This window comes from Capsaspora owczarzaki, assembly GCF_000151315.2.
Source record: "Capsaspora owczarzaki ATCC 30864 unplaced genomic scaffold supercont2.3, whole genome shotgun sequence".
Classification (NCBI taxonomy): domain Eukaryota; class Filasterea; order Ministeriida; family Capsasporidae; genus Capsaspora; species Capsaspora owczarzaki.
In genome coordinates, this window is record NW_011887294.1 from 2,481,131 (window position 1) to 2,493,510 (window position 12,380).

Below are 12,380 nucleotides of genomic sequence, written 5' to 3' on the forward strand. Positions count from 1 at the left end.
TGCACAAAGCTGATGTTGGCTACTGCACGCATTTGGGCATGTGCACTCAGTCTTTGTTTCTGAATCCACCCCCACCATCGCCATCCTCAGCCCCATCGCCTCTGCATGTCGACGGCCACACTGCTGAGCAACGCGTTTGCTCCCGTTGAGAGCGTGCAGTACGTTGCAGCGGTGCTCGCGCGGGCGACCGACCAGTCCAACTCTGCGCTGATCGCCGAGGCCAACGCGACGCTCGTCCAGCTCGAGTCCACGCCTGGGTTTTTCTCTGCGCTGCAGGTACAGCACGACTCTGATTGTTGTTGTTTGTTGCTGCTGCTGCTGCTGCTGCGTCGTCGTGGATGGATTCGCACGTCAGCCTTTGCTTCAGACTGACTGACCAACAACCTCATGGCTTTGAATGCCCTGCCCTGCTTTAGTTGGTCGCGCTGTCTCGTGACGCAATCAGCAACTCAATCCGAATGCTCGCTGTCATGTATTGCAAGAACAACGTCGAGCACGTGTGGCGCCAATCCACGACGTAAGCGAGCGAGAAAGAGACGGACTGTGATTGGCGGTTTCGCATGGAAGCTGGCTGAGCGTGCTGAGCGTGCTGAGCTTTGCCGAGCTCAACCAATTCTCACACGGCTTGACTCGATGAAATACCACTGTTATCAGAGCACCAATGGCCGAGCAGGAGCGAGAGAGCTTTCGTCAAACCAGCATGGCTTTGCTGACAACCGAGGACGACCCATTGGTAAACGCTCCTTCCTGCTCAAATACTCTGCCCCTTACTGCAACTGCACACCTTGCAAAACAAACACAAAAACCAACCAAACGCTTGCCCTCCCTCAATTGATTAGATCGCCCTGCAATGCGCGCTGGTCGTCGCTCGGATTGCGCGGTTTGACTACCCTGCTGCGTGGCCAGACTTTTTGAACTCGTTGTTTGCCATGCTGCAGACGGCAGAGCATCCCGATTTGCAAAACCGACTCTTGCTGGCTGTCCGCTACTTTGTCAAGGGGCTCTTGTCCAACCGATCTCCGCGAGGAGTCGCAACCTTGGCCAGAGTTTCAACGCTGCTCTTTGACCAGATTCTGCAAGTGTACCGCAGCGTGTCGGAGGCCACCTTCCCTGCATTGATTGAGATTGTCCAAGCAGTGCACGCCGAGGCTGGTCAGGCGGTGCATGTTCCCAATGCTGCCATCGCTGCTCATGTTAGCGCGCTTCAGCTCGCCCTCTCGTGCATCAAGCTGCTTTCCTACATGTTCCTGCACGGGCTCCCTGCCTCCACGATCAACCTCGCGGCGGATGCACCTCAGGGCATCTTGGTGCAGCTTTGTTGCAGCCAATCGGTGCAGCTCGCGGCACTCGTGCCATTCCTGGTGTCTCCGTCCAACGCGCACCCACCTCCGGCGGCAGCGTTGGTCATACAATGTCTCAAAACGCACACTAAAATCCTCACCAAGGGCCTTGTAGCACATCCTCTGCCCTTCATTCCGCTTCTGCCCACCTTGTTGAGCCACTTTACCCAACAGCTGATGACTGTGCACGATGCCACACTCGTGGCCGTGCTCCCTTCGTTTGTGCTGCAAGTGCTCACCTTCTTTGTCAGCATTTTCACCTGCGATGTGTACTACGAGAGTGGTGGCAAGTCCTCGTCATCGACGTACGACACATCCGATCGAGAACTCGAAGAAGACGCTCCGAGCAGCGAGCTTGCAGCATCTTGGACGACGCCCCCTTCCTCCTCCACCAGTGACGCTCGATCGCGAGCCGAGGCACAGCGTGCTGCAGCACAGGAAGCAATCAGCTCATTCATGGTTCCGCAGACGGTCGCTACCATCGCCAGTGTGCTCATTCTCAAATTTTTCCGACTCACGGAGGTTGATTTTGAGGCGTGGGATGCCGCTCCCGAGGAGTTCATGTCGGAGCACTCTACCAGTCTGAGTGATCGTTCTTTGACACGCATCAAGGTACAGGCACTCGTCCGGCTTTGTTTTTGGTGGAAGTTGCTTGGCTTGCTCAACTACTTTGGGTGAGGGGTTGTTGCGTAGCCGTCCGCAGAATGGGTTTTGCATTTGCTCGTCACGCACTACAGCGAGTCCATCATTCCACTCCTGACACAAATGTTACAAGATGCACGAGGTGAGGCTGAAGGTGGAGAGCGCAAGTCGGACAGCGAAGGCGCCAACGTGTTTGCCTAACATCCATCACTTCTGTGGCCCTATTGCACTCTGTCTCCAACTCCAGGGCTGCCCGAGGAGATGGAGAGCATTTTCTACCGTGACTGCGTGTTTGCAGCCGTGGGCGTCTGCGCATACGATTTGTTCGACCATCTTGATTTCGACCAGATGTTCATGAATGACCTTGTGCCGCAGTTTGCAGTCAACCAGTTAAGTTGATTTTCCACGTGAATACTTTCTTGTGGTTGGTTTTTTTGTTTGTTTGTTTGGTGTGTTTGCTTGTTTGTGTTTTGTGTTTGCTTTCAAGAAGAGGGCATCGGATCATTCAGAGCGCACGAAGACTCACTTGCTCGACCTCAAACTAAAATCAACCTCGTGCAGGCATCGCCTTGTGCGCCGACGCGCGATTCTCTTGGTCAATCAATGGATTGATGTGCGGTTGAATGCCAGCTTGCGTGTGGTTCTCTACGAAAATCTCATCCCCTTGCTCAGCGACGACGACACTGTCGTCCGGCTCGAGGCAATGAACACGCTGCTCTCCGCTGTGGGTGCTTACGAATTTGATGAGGACGAATTCATTCCTTTCATCCGGCCCAGTATCAACGCGCTGGTGCTGCTCATGTCTTGCGCAGATTTCGAAGTTGCGACCCAGTCCCAGGCGCTGACCCTGATTTCAACCATCATCTCGAGGTGCTCCAGCCATGTAAGGATTGTTGGTGTGTGTGTGTGTGTGTGTGTGTGTGTGTGTGTGTGTGTGTGTGTGTGTGTGTGTGTGTGTGTGTGTGTGTGTGTGTGTGTGTGTGTGTGTATGTGTGTGTGTGTGTGTGTGTGTGTGTGTGTGTGTGTGTGTGTGTGTGTGTGTGTGTGTGTGTGTGTGTGTGTGTGTGTGTGTGTGTGTGTGTGTGTGTGTGTGTGTGTGTGTGTGTGTGTGTGTGTGTGTGTGTGTGTGTGTGTGTGTGTGTGTGTGTGTGTGTGTGTGGGTTGTATGTTTGGTTGCAAGTCGGCGAGAAGTGTTTTGTTTTTTCGATTGCTGACTCGCTTCGACTCACTTCAGGTCTCTGAGCTGTCGTTGGATATTGCTGCGCACTTCTTTGCCGAATGGCAACGCCAGCTTGGTCGCTTTGAAGCCCTGCCAATGCAACAGGCAGCGGAGGTGGGCGCGCTGCTGGGAGCGCTGCTTCCCGTTTTCACGGGCTTGGTTCAAGCCATGCAATCCGCGTCCAACAGCTTGCACGCAACCATTTCCAGGGTTCTTTCTGTTGCTATGGATCGTGAACACAGGCTCCACGTCTACACTGAGCTTGATGCCATCCAACTGTGGAGTGCAGTCGTGACGCACGCCTCAGTCCCCACGCGCGAAGTGTTGAGCATCTTCCCCGTCATTCTCGAGTATCTGACTTCAGATTCTATTGATACTCTGTCCTCGAGCCTGGAAATTGTTGTTTCCTATTTGCATCTTGACGCAGCAAGCGTGTTTTCGGTGCGATTTTCGGTTTCTTGTTGTTGTTGTTTGCGTGTTTGTTTGTTTGTTTGTATGGCCTGTCTTTGTCTTTTCTCTCACTTGTTCTTTGGCTTTTGTCGCGTCCATTGGCATGCAGGCTCATGGGATGCAGCTTTGTCAGGTGCTGAATCAGGCTCTGGAGACAACCGAACTTTTGGGCACTTCCACCTTTCTGCCGTTGCTCGACATGCTGCTGCATCTCTTCCCTGCCGATGCCATCGCCTACCTCAGGCCCAGCTTGTTGCACTTGATGGGGCTGTTCTTTTCCGACAACGTACGTCTGCAGCCCTATGTCTGCTTTTGTTGGCTTCGTTTGCGTCGATCGTGGGCCGCGCTCTGACGAATCATCATTCATTTGTGGTCTATACCTCTGATAGGATGATTATCTACCCAGTATTGCCAATCTGAGCGTCCTCTTTGCCCGAATCATGCTCGAAAATAATGCGGCATTCGTGCAGCTCATCCAAACCTGGGCTGTCGAGCAGAACAATCCGCTTCTCTTGCAGTCCTATACGATTCAGGCTTCGAGCATTGCCAGAAAAATCCCCACCGTCAAAAAGAAGAAGCTTGCCTGCATGGCGCTCTTGTCCTGCATTGGCAAGCCCGAATACGACTTGACCCAATGCCTAACCGACATCCTGCTCGTTTCCGCCGATGCCTTCCAAGGAACGCTGGTGCAAGATATCGATGACCAAGGCCAGCTCGTCGAGTATGTTAGCCCTTGCTTTTTTTTTTTTTTTGTGTGTGTGTGTGTGTGTGTGTGTTTCTGGTTGCTTGGTCGAGCAGTTAGAGCGGCATTGTTCTCACCCTTTTGGTTTGGCTATCCGCTTACGCAGTCAATTCATCATGACCTCGGAGACTGACGCTGAAATGGACCAGTATAGCGCTGAGACGCGAAGGATTCGACAGGTAACTTTCTTCCCCCCCCCCACACACACACATAGCTCAGACACTCATTGCTTGCACCTGTGCGTCGCGTTGGTAGTACCGCTTGACAGATCCCGTGCATACGGTGCCGCTTGATCACGCTCTCCAAGTCGCTCTTGCCGCCGGCCAACAGCAATTTGGCGAAACGTTTATGGGCTTGGTGCAGCAGTGCTGGCCGCAGACGATTCTCGATCACTTGGCGCACAAGCCTCAGCTCTGAACGATGCTCTGAACCATGTGTTGCCATTTGACAGCGTGCAGCATATTTCATTTCACAAACGAGGACAACTATATTTGATTGCCATTTGACAAAATTAACGCTACACACCCAACAATTTTCGCGCTCGACAGCAAAGTCGCACTTTTCACAACTCATTGGATTTGACCCAGGGGTTCTCCATCACAACATCAACATTGTCAAACCCGCCATTCTTAAATGTCACAACTTCATTCGAAGGTGACATGACGCTCATGTCGTAGTGCGACTTTCGCTTGCTGCTGGGCGACGTGGTGTTTCGGATCGTTCCGCCGTTTTGGGTCACGCGGAGCTCTGCAAACCAATCATCGCCATCGTCGGGGTCTTCTGAGGACTTGGGGCCTTGGAAGCGATGACGCAAACTCTTTGTGTTGGACTGAATAAACACAAAGATGCGTCGGGAGGAGGCAATCAGCAAAACCACGCCAAACAGCACGAAAACGCCGATATTGGCAAGTGCCAACGACCAGTCGACAGCGTCACGCTCAGTCGACGTAATTTGGTTGAGGAAGATGCCACAAAGCATCGTGATGAAGGTCACAATCATCGCCACCAGTTCGAGGTGGAAGACAATCTTCATGGTGAAGGGCTTGAAGGCGACGTGCAGCAGGACACCGACAAACATGGCCCACGAGGCCAGGACGACTTGAATCGAAGGATTGGCGACATACAAGGCGGCAATTGCAGCAATAATGAAGCGCTTGGCAATGTACACGAGTTCCCAGAAGTAGAGGTGCGGCTGGTACCCCTCAAACATGAAGCGGTAACGGTGCTTGACATCGACGTCGTCCAAGTTGTTCCGGTTGCGAATGAGGACAGCAAGCATGGCCAATGGCACGCCAAAGCAGAAGAGCACCAGCACCGTGATCGCACCGGCCAGCCACGAACGGTAATAGTCCGAGTCGCAGTCCACAGTCATGTCGGTGATCAGGAATCGGCCTTCACCTGCAATCTCCGTGCAGCGGAACCAGCCCAAGGTGTGCTTTGAAATGATTGGATGGAAGAGGAAGAGCAAGGCAAGCATGCCACCGAGGTACTTGTCAAACAGCTGACGCGCAGCCGAACTTTGGCTCTTGGGATTGACGTCTTTCGGCCGCCAGCTCTCCGGCACGAATGGAAGCGCCGTAAGTCCAACATAGACGAAATATAAGAGCGCCAGGAACAGGATGATGACGAAAGGTGCAACCAGCGTGATGATGTAGGTCTCAGCATAGCTCAGTTCGAGAAGACACTGGTAGGAGGAGAAGCCTGTGAAGTCAAAGTTGCCAGCTGACGCAACGCCAAACACGCCCTTGAGCACGCCGACCCAGCCCACACGATAGTCTGTTGGTTGTTTTGATTTCGATGGTGAGGTGACAAAGCGTCATTCGAGATTAGGAGAGTCGAGGTTGGTTGACGACACAAATGAGCATCATTTCCCCACCAACACGCAACAACGACCTACCGCCAAGCAAAGCCGTGATTTGAAGGAAATTGATCATCAGGCGGTAAATCATTGAGAGTTTGGTGCGCTCGCGGCTGGCCGTGTACACCACAAACACGATCAGCAGAATCATCAGAATCGAGACGAGTGCTGCTCCTGCGCTGGGACCGCCGTTTTCCGAATCACACTCTGAGTCAAGTTTCGCAAAGAACAACCAAAAAAGGAAAAAATGATGTGAGCTGGAGTAGTCCGAATTGTGCTTGGGCAAAAAAGACAGACTCAAATGTCAACATTCCTCGTTTGGTTTGCACAAACACCAAACCCCGCATCGCGTACCTCGACATTCAACATTGTAGCGAAAGTAGCCATCTTCGCAAACAGCGCAAAGAGGCCCGGTAGAGCCAGGCACGCAGTAGCCAACAACCGCAGAGGTATTGGCATCGTAGACCTTGGAGCATGCGCTGCTCGAGACGGTGACGCCAAGCAAGGCATTGTTGTCGAGACACGGATACACCTCTTGCGTTGGCGAAACGTAAAATCCCGTGCGCGGTGTGATGCTGGTGCCACTGCAGTCCACTTGCTGCTCGTCGCACTGGATACAAGGGGTGTATGGCGTTTCGCTGTAGTACCCTGCCTCGCACAAGCACAGAGAGGCATCGTCCGACGCTGTTGCGACGGTGACTTTGCGCGTGTCACAAGCAGTGCAGAGTCCGTTTCCGGCGGTAGCCTTGTAAAAGTTCATGCCACAAGGAGTGCAGCCATCGGTGGTTTCGTAGTAGCCAGCATTGCAAAAGCACGACGAGGAGGGATCTGTGGCAATGCAGGTTGTGTTTGAAAAGCGCGATCGATAAAACCCACTCGGACACATGCCAGAGGAATTGGTAGGAGTGGCGTGTGTCACAGCACCGGGCGTCGGGCACACATTCACGACGTAGAGGATGCTGGAGGGCGAGACAGCGATCGGGAAGGTGTCACTGTCGAGCGTGTACGAGGCATTGAACGTGACGTTGTACGTTTGGCCGGGCTCGCCTTGAAAACCAAAGGCAAACAGCGACACGACCAGACCGCTGAGGAGCGGGGTCGTTTGCGGGAAGAGGGTGGTGGTGAGCCCCTGACGGACGAACGGGAATGGCGACACTCTTGCCTGGAGAACAATCGACCCCGGGGTTTGCGTCACCAAATCGCCCTGGGCGTCAACCACAGAGAAGGACGGGCGGTAAATGTCGAGGAAGTTGGCCGAATTCGTGTCAACAGTCACCACGTTGCCGGTCGACGAGGTGTCTGGCGTGATGGCCACGAGCGTTGCGGGGACACCGTACAAGAAGATGGATCGGGTGATGGTGAAGCTCGTGGCAGTGTCGGCAAACACGAGAAAGTAGGGGCCAGAGTCGCTCACGGCAGGCATGGTACAGGTGATGCGGCCGCAGGTGGCGTCCGTAATGCTGCATTGCTTGGACGGTGTGCTCGAGCATGCAGACGCAGTCGTGGAGCCGTCCGTGTCGACGCAAACAATGACATTGTCGAGGTTGACGCCGTAAACGTTGATGGTGCTCCCGCCAGTGTACGCAACCGCTTCCGGAATGACCGTATCCACGGCAAACTCGCTGACCGAGCAATCGGCCCCCACATACGGAGAAGTGCATGTGCACGTACCGGACGACGTGTCGCACGAGCCGTGCCCGTTGCAGTTGCTTGGGCAAGGGATGGTGCTCGACGATGTCTGGCACATTGAGCCGCTAAACGGAGAATTGCAGGCACACACGCCCGTCGCTGTGTTGCAGGTACCGCGACCAGAGCACGGCGCAGTGGCGCTGGTGGACGGGCAGGTCCTGACATTGCACTGAGCTCCCTGCCAGCCGGACTCGCACACGCATCGCTTGCGGTTTTCGCCCGTGCATCTCGTGTACGAACCGTGGCCGTTGCAATTCGATGGCAGGTTTACGCCTGCGAGTTGGATGAAAGGGTTGGTGAGGCATTATTTGGTATACAGTGCAGCAGATAGATTGTTCAACGAGTTTTGTTTTGTTTGGTTACCTCTGTCTGGCACGAGATAGCACGCGGCAACCGAAGCGCAGCACTTGCCACCACCGAGCGTCTGTGGAAACGCGTTTTCAAGAGGTGAGTGAGTGAGGTGAGTGAGGTGAGTGAGTGAGGCGAGTGAACGAGTGAGTGAACGAGGTGGCGACAACCCGTTGTGTTAAAGTCCACAGACACACGGGCACGACACGACACGACGCGCCGCGGAAACGACGATTTGCTGGTGACACATCTTAGCAGCGTCAGTCGAACAGCCAACAATGTGAAGCGCGAGGGGAAGTGGAGCAAAAGCATTGAAAAACGCGCGCGCATTTACGAAAAAAAAAAAAAAAACAAAAAAAAAAAAAAACAATCGTCGATGAATCCACGAATAGGCCAAAAAAAAAAAAACCAAAACGGTACTCGCCACACGGCACAGATGGCGGGCAGGAGACCCACAGGGGGAAATTGAGTTGTGAGGGGCGGAGTGGTGGAGTGGTGAGGTTTGCATTGGAGTCCAACGACGAAAATAAGCAACAATAAAAAAATAAAAATTACAAAAAAATAATAATAAAAAATAAAAATAATAATAAAACAACGGGAAGGTTTAAAACCGCAAGCGATCTTTTCACCAACAGACGAGACGAAGGAGAGTGGATGAGAAACTGGAGGAAGAGCGAGAGAGAGAAAGAGAGAGAGAGAGAGAGAGAGAGCGAGATAACAAGGGCACAGGGAGAGTATGTGCGTGTGTGAGCGAGCGAGCGAGGGGGAGAGAGAGAGAGACAGAGAGCGAGAAGAGAGATTTAGGCGGGTCGAAAGTGAGAGAACCGTCTTACCTGAGGATAATATGTCGTTTGAGCGCTAACGGTGCAGATGTTGGACAAGCAGATGTGAGCGAGTAGAAATGGCGAGGACGAACAACGACGAGGGGGCCGAGCAGCAAGCAAGAGAGAGAGAGAGCGCGCGGGAAGCACGAGGGAGGAGCGGGAATGGCAGATGTGTCAGCCATTTTGGATTCCGAAATCGACGCCACCCCCCCCCCGAAAGGCACAGCACAGACCACAACACGAACGAGGAAACAACAAGTTGCAAGTTCGCAATGCAATGGAACAACAAAACAAAAAGCAAAGAGAAGAGCCCAGAAGAAAGTGAGTCAGAAAAATAAAAAACACAAACAAAAAACCCCAAAAACCCCCCCAAAAACCCAAAAAAAAAAAACAAATAGCAATAAGAATAACACGAAAAAATAACAAACCGCACCTTGCGTTTTCGACCAATCCCAGCAGGGCGGGAGCGAGAACCAGGACCGATGCGACGAGAAGGACGGCCCGCGGCAGTGATGGCATGCACGCCAGCGACGAGCGGGAATAACAGTGTGGATGGAGGCTGCGCTGCGGGTGGACGCGCCGATGCAACACAGCAGCAGGCACAGCAGCAGCGGGCACGGCGAATCGACTCATCTCGCCGAAAAACAAAACTTAAAAAAAAAAAAAAAAAAAAAAGTGTGCCAGAGAAAGCTGCAAAAGAGAGACTGGCACAACGCAAATGGATCGACCAAACACACAAAGCGAAAGGAAATATCATTCAGAAGAAAATAAACGAGCAGATTGGAGCGGATTGGAGAGCGGGAGAGGGAAGGAAGCGCGGACTGAAAATGCGTTTCGAGCTGTGCTGCTCCTCGCGGGCCGTACGCTTCTGCCGATCGCTTACTGGGCATGGCAATAAATAATAAATGCAACGGAGATGTTTCTGAGTATCTGCGAGGCTTGAATCGTCAAACCGAGCAAAAATGGCACGTTGTGCCGACTTCATTCTCAACGTCAAGAGAAGGGGAATCGGACGAAAAGTGTCAACAGTGTCTGCAATACCCACCACAAGCACACATCTCAAAAAACAGTGCAATATGAAGATGTGGACAAAAGTTGAGCGCTAAAAGTTGCAAAATGAGGGCAAAGGAGACAAAAACAAAACTCTTTTTCACAAACAAAGCTAGCAAACGCCGGAATTGAGAAATACGCGAGAGATAAGCGCACAGCAAGACATGCAAGCATCGCTGCAGATGGTCAGCAAACCACGTCAACAAAAAACGTCGGGGTTGAACATGTGACGTATGGCGCCAAGAAAAGCCAAAAGCATCCAAACAAAACACAAAAACCACACATCAGAAGTCTGGACTTCAAGGGTGGTCCTCCACGGCGTCGCCACTGGTCGCAGGACCTTGGTCGGAATGCACAAACTCATATGCAGAGACGTGCTCGTCTGCTGCCGGTGCACACTGCTCTTTGTCGCACTGCGTTGTCAATGTGGAAAGCCGTCGTTCGGTTTCTGCGAGATCCACCTCCTCTGAAGACGGGGCATCAGCAGCCTCGGCACCTCCACTATTTGTCGACGCCCTGCGGAACAGTAGCACATCGGAGAGGCGTCTAGATGTCTTTCGAGGCTGAGACCCAACGTTGCTCGAGGATTCAGCAACTGCAGACGCCGATGCACCCACCGGTGCATGTTGCGTTGCTCCCGTTGTTGACTGGGTAGGATTCTGAGATACTGCAGTGGCAGCAGAGGGAAGAGGAGGAGGAAGAGGAGGAGGATTCGAGCCGGACGCGAGCGACCACCCACGAGCAACAGACGCAGCCTCAACTGCAATCTGAGCGTTTCGTACGTCCTCGGATGTGATGGACGCTGACTTTTCAGCATTCAGCGACGCGAGGCTCGACGACGAGGTAAATCGCAAATGCTCATCACCGCGCAAAACCAGTGGCGATTCCGCCAGACTGGACGCTCGCTCGCCGCTTCTCGACACTTTGAGAGGATTGCGCACCACGACCGAGGTGACCAGAGGCTCGTTGGACATGATTGGAGTGAGACCCAGTCCACCCGTGCTTGCCTCAGTTGGTACCAACAGGGGAAAGTTGGGAGCGTGAGCAGTGTCGCCCGTGGCGGCGTTCAACTTGCGGAGCTGGCGCTCAGCTTGAAACGCTCGAAACTGACAAAATTGCCAAGGATGCAAAAAAAAGAAACATGTGCCAAATTGTACCAATGAGTAGGGGTGTAGTAGCATCCATGCAAAAAACCAAAGATGTTATCAACGTTGCTCTCACCTTTCCCACAAGTTGGTGCGCTTGCTCTCCGACCTGTGTGCGCAACCATACCACCCGAGACGAGAAAGTGAGTCCATGCTCGTCACTGTCATCAACAACAACAGCATCAATACTGTGTTTCAAAAATGTGCAGTGCGCACATCTGTTCAATGAACGTTTTGTAAGAAGCCAGAAAAAAAAAAATCAGACCTTCTGCGAAACGGCGTCACCCAAGCTGGCCAGCCGGTCTCTGGCTGACAGGTCCGAGTCGCAAAAGTTGGACATGTCGGTTTCGTACTGTGTGTGGCAGGCGATCGCTTCTTGGCGCTCGACCATGGCCAGCAGCGCTGCATGTGCGTGTGCGTTCATTGTGCGCGTGTTTGGGTGCTCGCTGAGAATTTGGCGCGTGTGAAACGACGACGACGACGACGACGACGGCATTGGCGGTGGCTGCGCGGTGCCATTGCGCACTCTATCATCAGAGGGCGAGGCGCACGACTGCCGCGAGTGGGGACTTGCCGGCGTGGGCGGCGGGGGAGGGGGAGACTCTTGCCCTGTCAATTGCGCGGCGGCCGGGTTGTCCGAGTCGGCAGCGTTCGAATTGGGCCGAGTCGCAGTTGTAGACGACCGGCGCGAAGAGGCGTCTGCTTCGTGCGACTGACGAGCAGCAGGGTCGTCTTGATTGGTGGTGGTGGTGGTGGTGGCGGTGGTCGTGTTGGCAACGGGGCGAAGGGCTGGTAGGACGAGCTTGCTCAGAGGCAGAGTTGCGCTGCTGCTTAGAGGTGGTGCGTCTGCCGTACCCACGCCGTCTGATTCGTGTACACTGGGTGTTGGCATGTTGTTTTGATTGTGAGTTCCGGGATGAACTGAGGTTGCAAGCACCAAACCAAGATGCGTGTGTGTGATTTTGGGGAGTGAACGGCGACCAGAATTGGAGTCAAACATTCGTCGCCAACGCACGCATTCTGAGCAAGACAGCCATGCAATGTCCAAACCCGTTATTATTCGATTGCAGAAG

At 53.4% G+C, this 12,380-nt stretch overlaps 3 protein-coding genes across 3 annotated transcripts; 1 reads left to right on the forward strand and 2 right to left on the reverse strand.

The window, feature by feature from the left end:
- Positions 1-61: 61 nt before the first annotated feature.
- On the forward strand, positions 62-4,922 carry CAOG_02786 (hypothetical protein). The gene is made up of 12 exons (XM_004349489.2): positions 62-276; positions 417-517; positions 655-733; positions 840-1,952; positions 2,034-2,124; positions 2,230-2,371; positions 2,544-2,865; positions 3,217-3,642; positions 3,761-3,937; positions 4,041-4,372; positions 4,500-4,572; positions 4,649-4,922. The coding sequence occupies exons 1-12, from the start codon at positions 106-108 to the stop codon at positions 4,808-4,810; spliced, it is 3,189 nt and encodes a 1,062-aa protein (XP_004349539.1). The 5' UTR covers positions 62-105; the 3' UTR covers positions 4,811-4,922.
- Positions 4,861-9,804, reverse strand: CAOG_02787 (hypothetical protein). The gene is made up of 6 exons (XM_004349490.2): positions 9,546-9,804; positions 9,122-9,146; positions 8,304-8,364; positions 6,606-8,213; positions 6,291-6,458; positions 4,861-6,169 (listed from the first exon to the last, which is right to left on the reverse strand). The coding sequence occupies exons 1-6, from the start codon at positions 9,743-9,745 to the stop codon at positions 4,956-4,958; spliced, it is 3,276 nt and encodes a 1,091-aa protein (XP_004349540.1). The 5' UTR covers positions 9,746-9,804; the 3' UTR covers positions 4,861-4,955.
- A 657-nt stretch (positions 9,805-10,461) lies between these two features.
- CAOG_02788 (hypothetical protein) lies at positions 10,462-12,266 on the reverse strand (the record flags this gene model as incomplete). Its single annotated transcript, XM_004349491.2, has 3 exons — positions 11,573-12,266; positions 11,384-11,416; positions 10,462-11,268 (listed from the first exon to the last, which is right to left on the reverse strand). The coding sequence occupies exons 1-3, from the start codon at positions 12,197-12,199 to the stop codon at positions 10,462-10,464; spliced, it is 1,467 nt and encodes a 488-aa protein (XP_004349541.1). The 5' UTR covers positions 12,200-12,266.
- Between the last annotated feature and the right edge of the window lie 114 nt (positions 12,267-12,380).

What these genes read in the sequence shown, in the direction of transcription:
- CAOG_02786 (XM_004349489.2), top strand. Translation starts at nt 106, where the DNA reads ATGTCGACGGCCACACTGCTGAGCAACGCGTTTGCTCCCGTTGAGAGC. An exon ending in CCGCAGTTTGCAGTCAACCA is followed by an intron (nt 2,372 to 2,543) that starts GTTAAGTTGATT and finishes AACCTCGTGCAG; the next exon opens with GCATCGCCTTGTGCGCCGAC. An exon ending in GACCAAGGCCAGCTCGTCGA is followed by an intron (nt 4,373 to 4,499) that starts GTATGTTAGCCC and finishes CCGCTTACGCAG; the next exon opens with TCAATTCATCATGACCTCGG.
- CAOG_02787 (XM_004349490.2), bottom strand. Translation starts at nt 9,745, where the DNA reads ATGAGTCGATTCGCCGTGCCCGCTGCTGCTGTGCCTGCTGCTGTGTTG. An exon ending in AAACGACATATTATCCTCAG is followed by an intron (nt 8,365 to 9,121) that starts GTAAGACGGTTC and finishes GCGTTTCCACAG; the next exon opens with ACGCTCGGTGGTGGCAAGTG. An exon ending in CTACAATGTTGAATGTCGAG is followed by an intron (nt 6,459 to 6,605) that starts GTACGCGATGCG and finishes AACTTGACTCAG; the next exon opens with AGTGTGATTCGGAAAACGGC.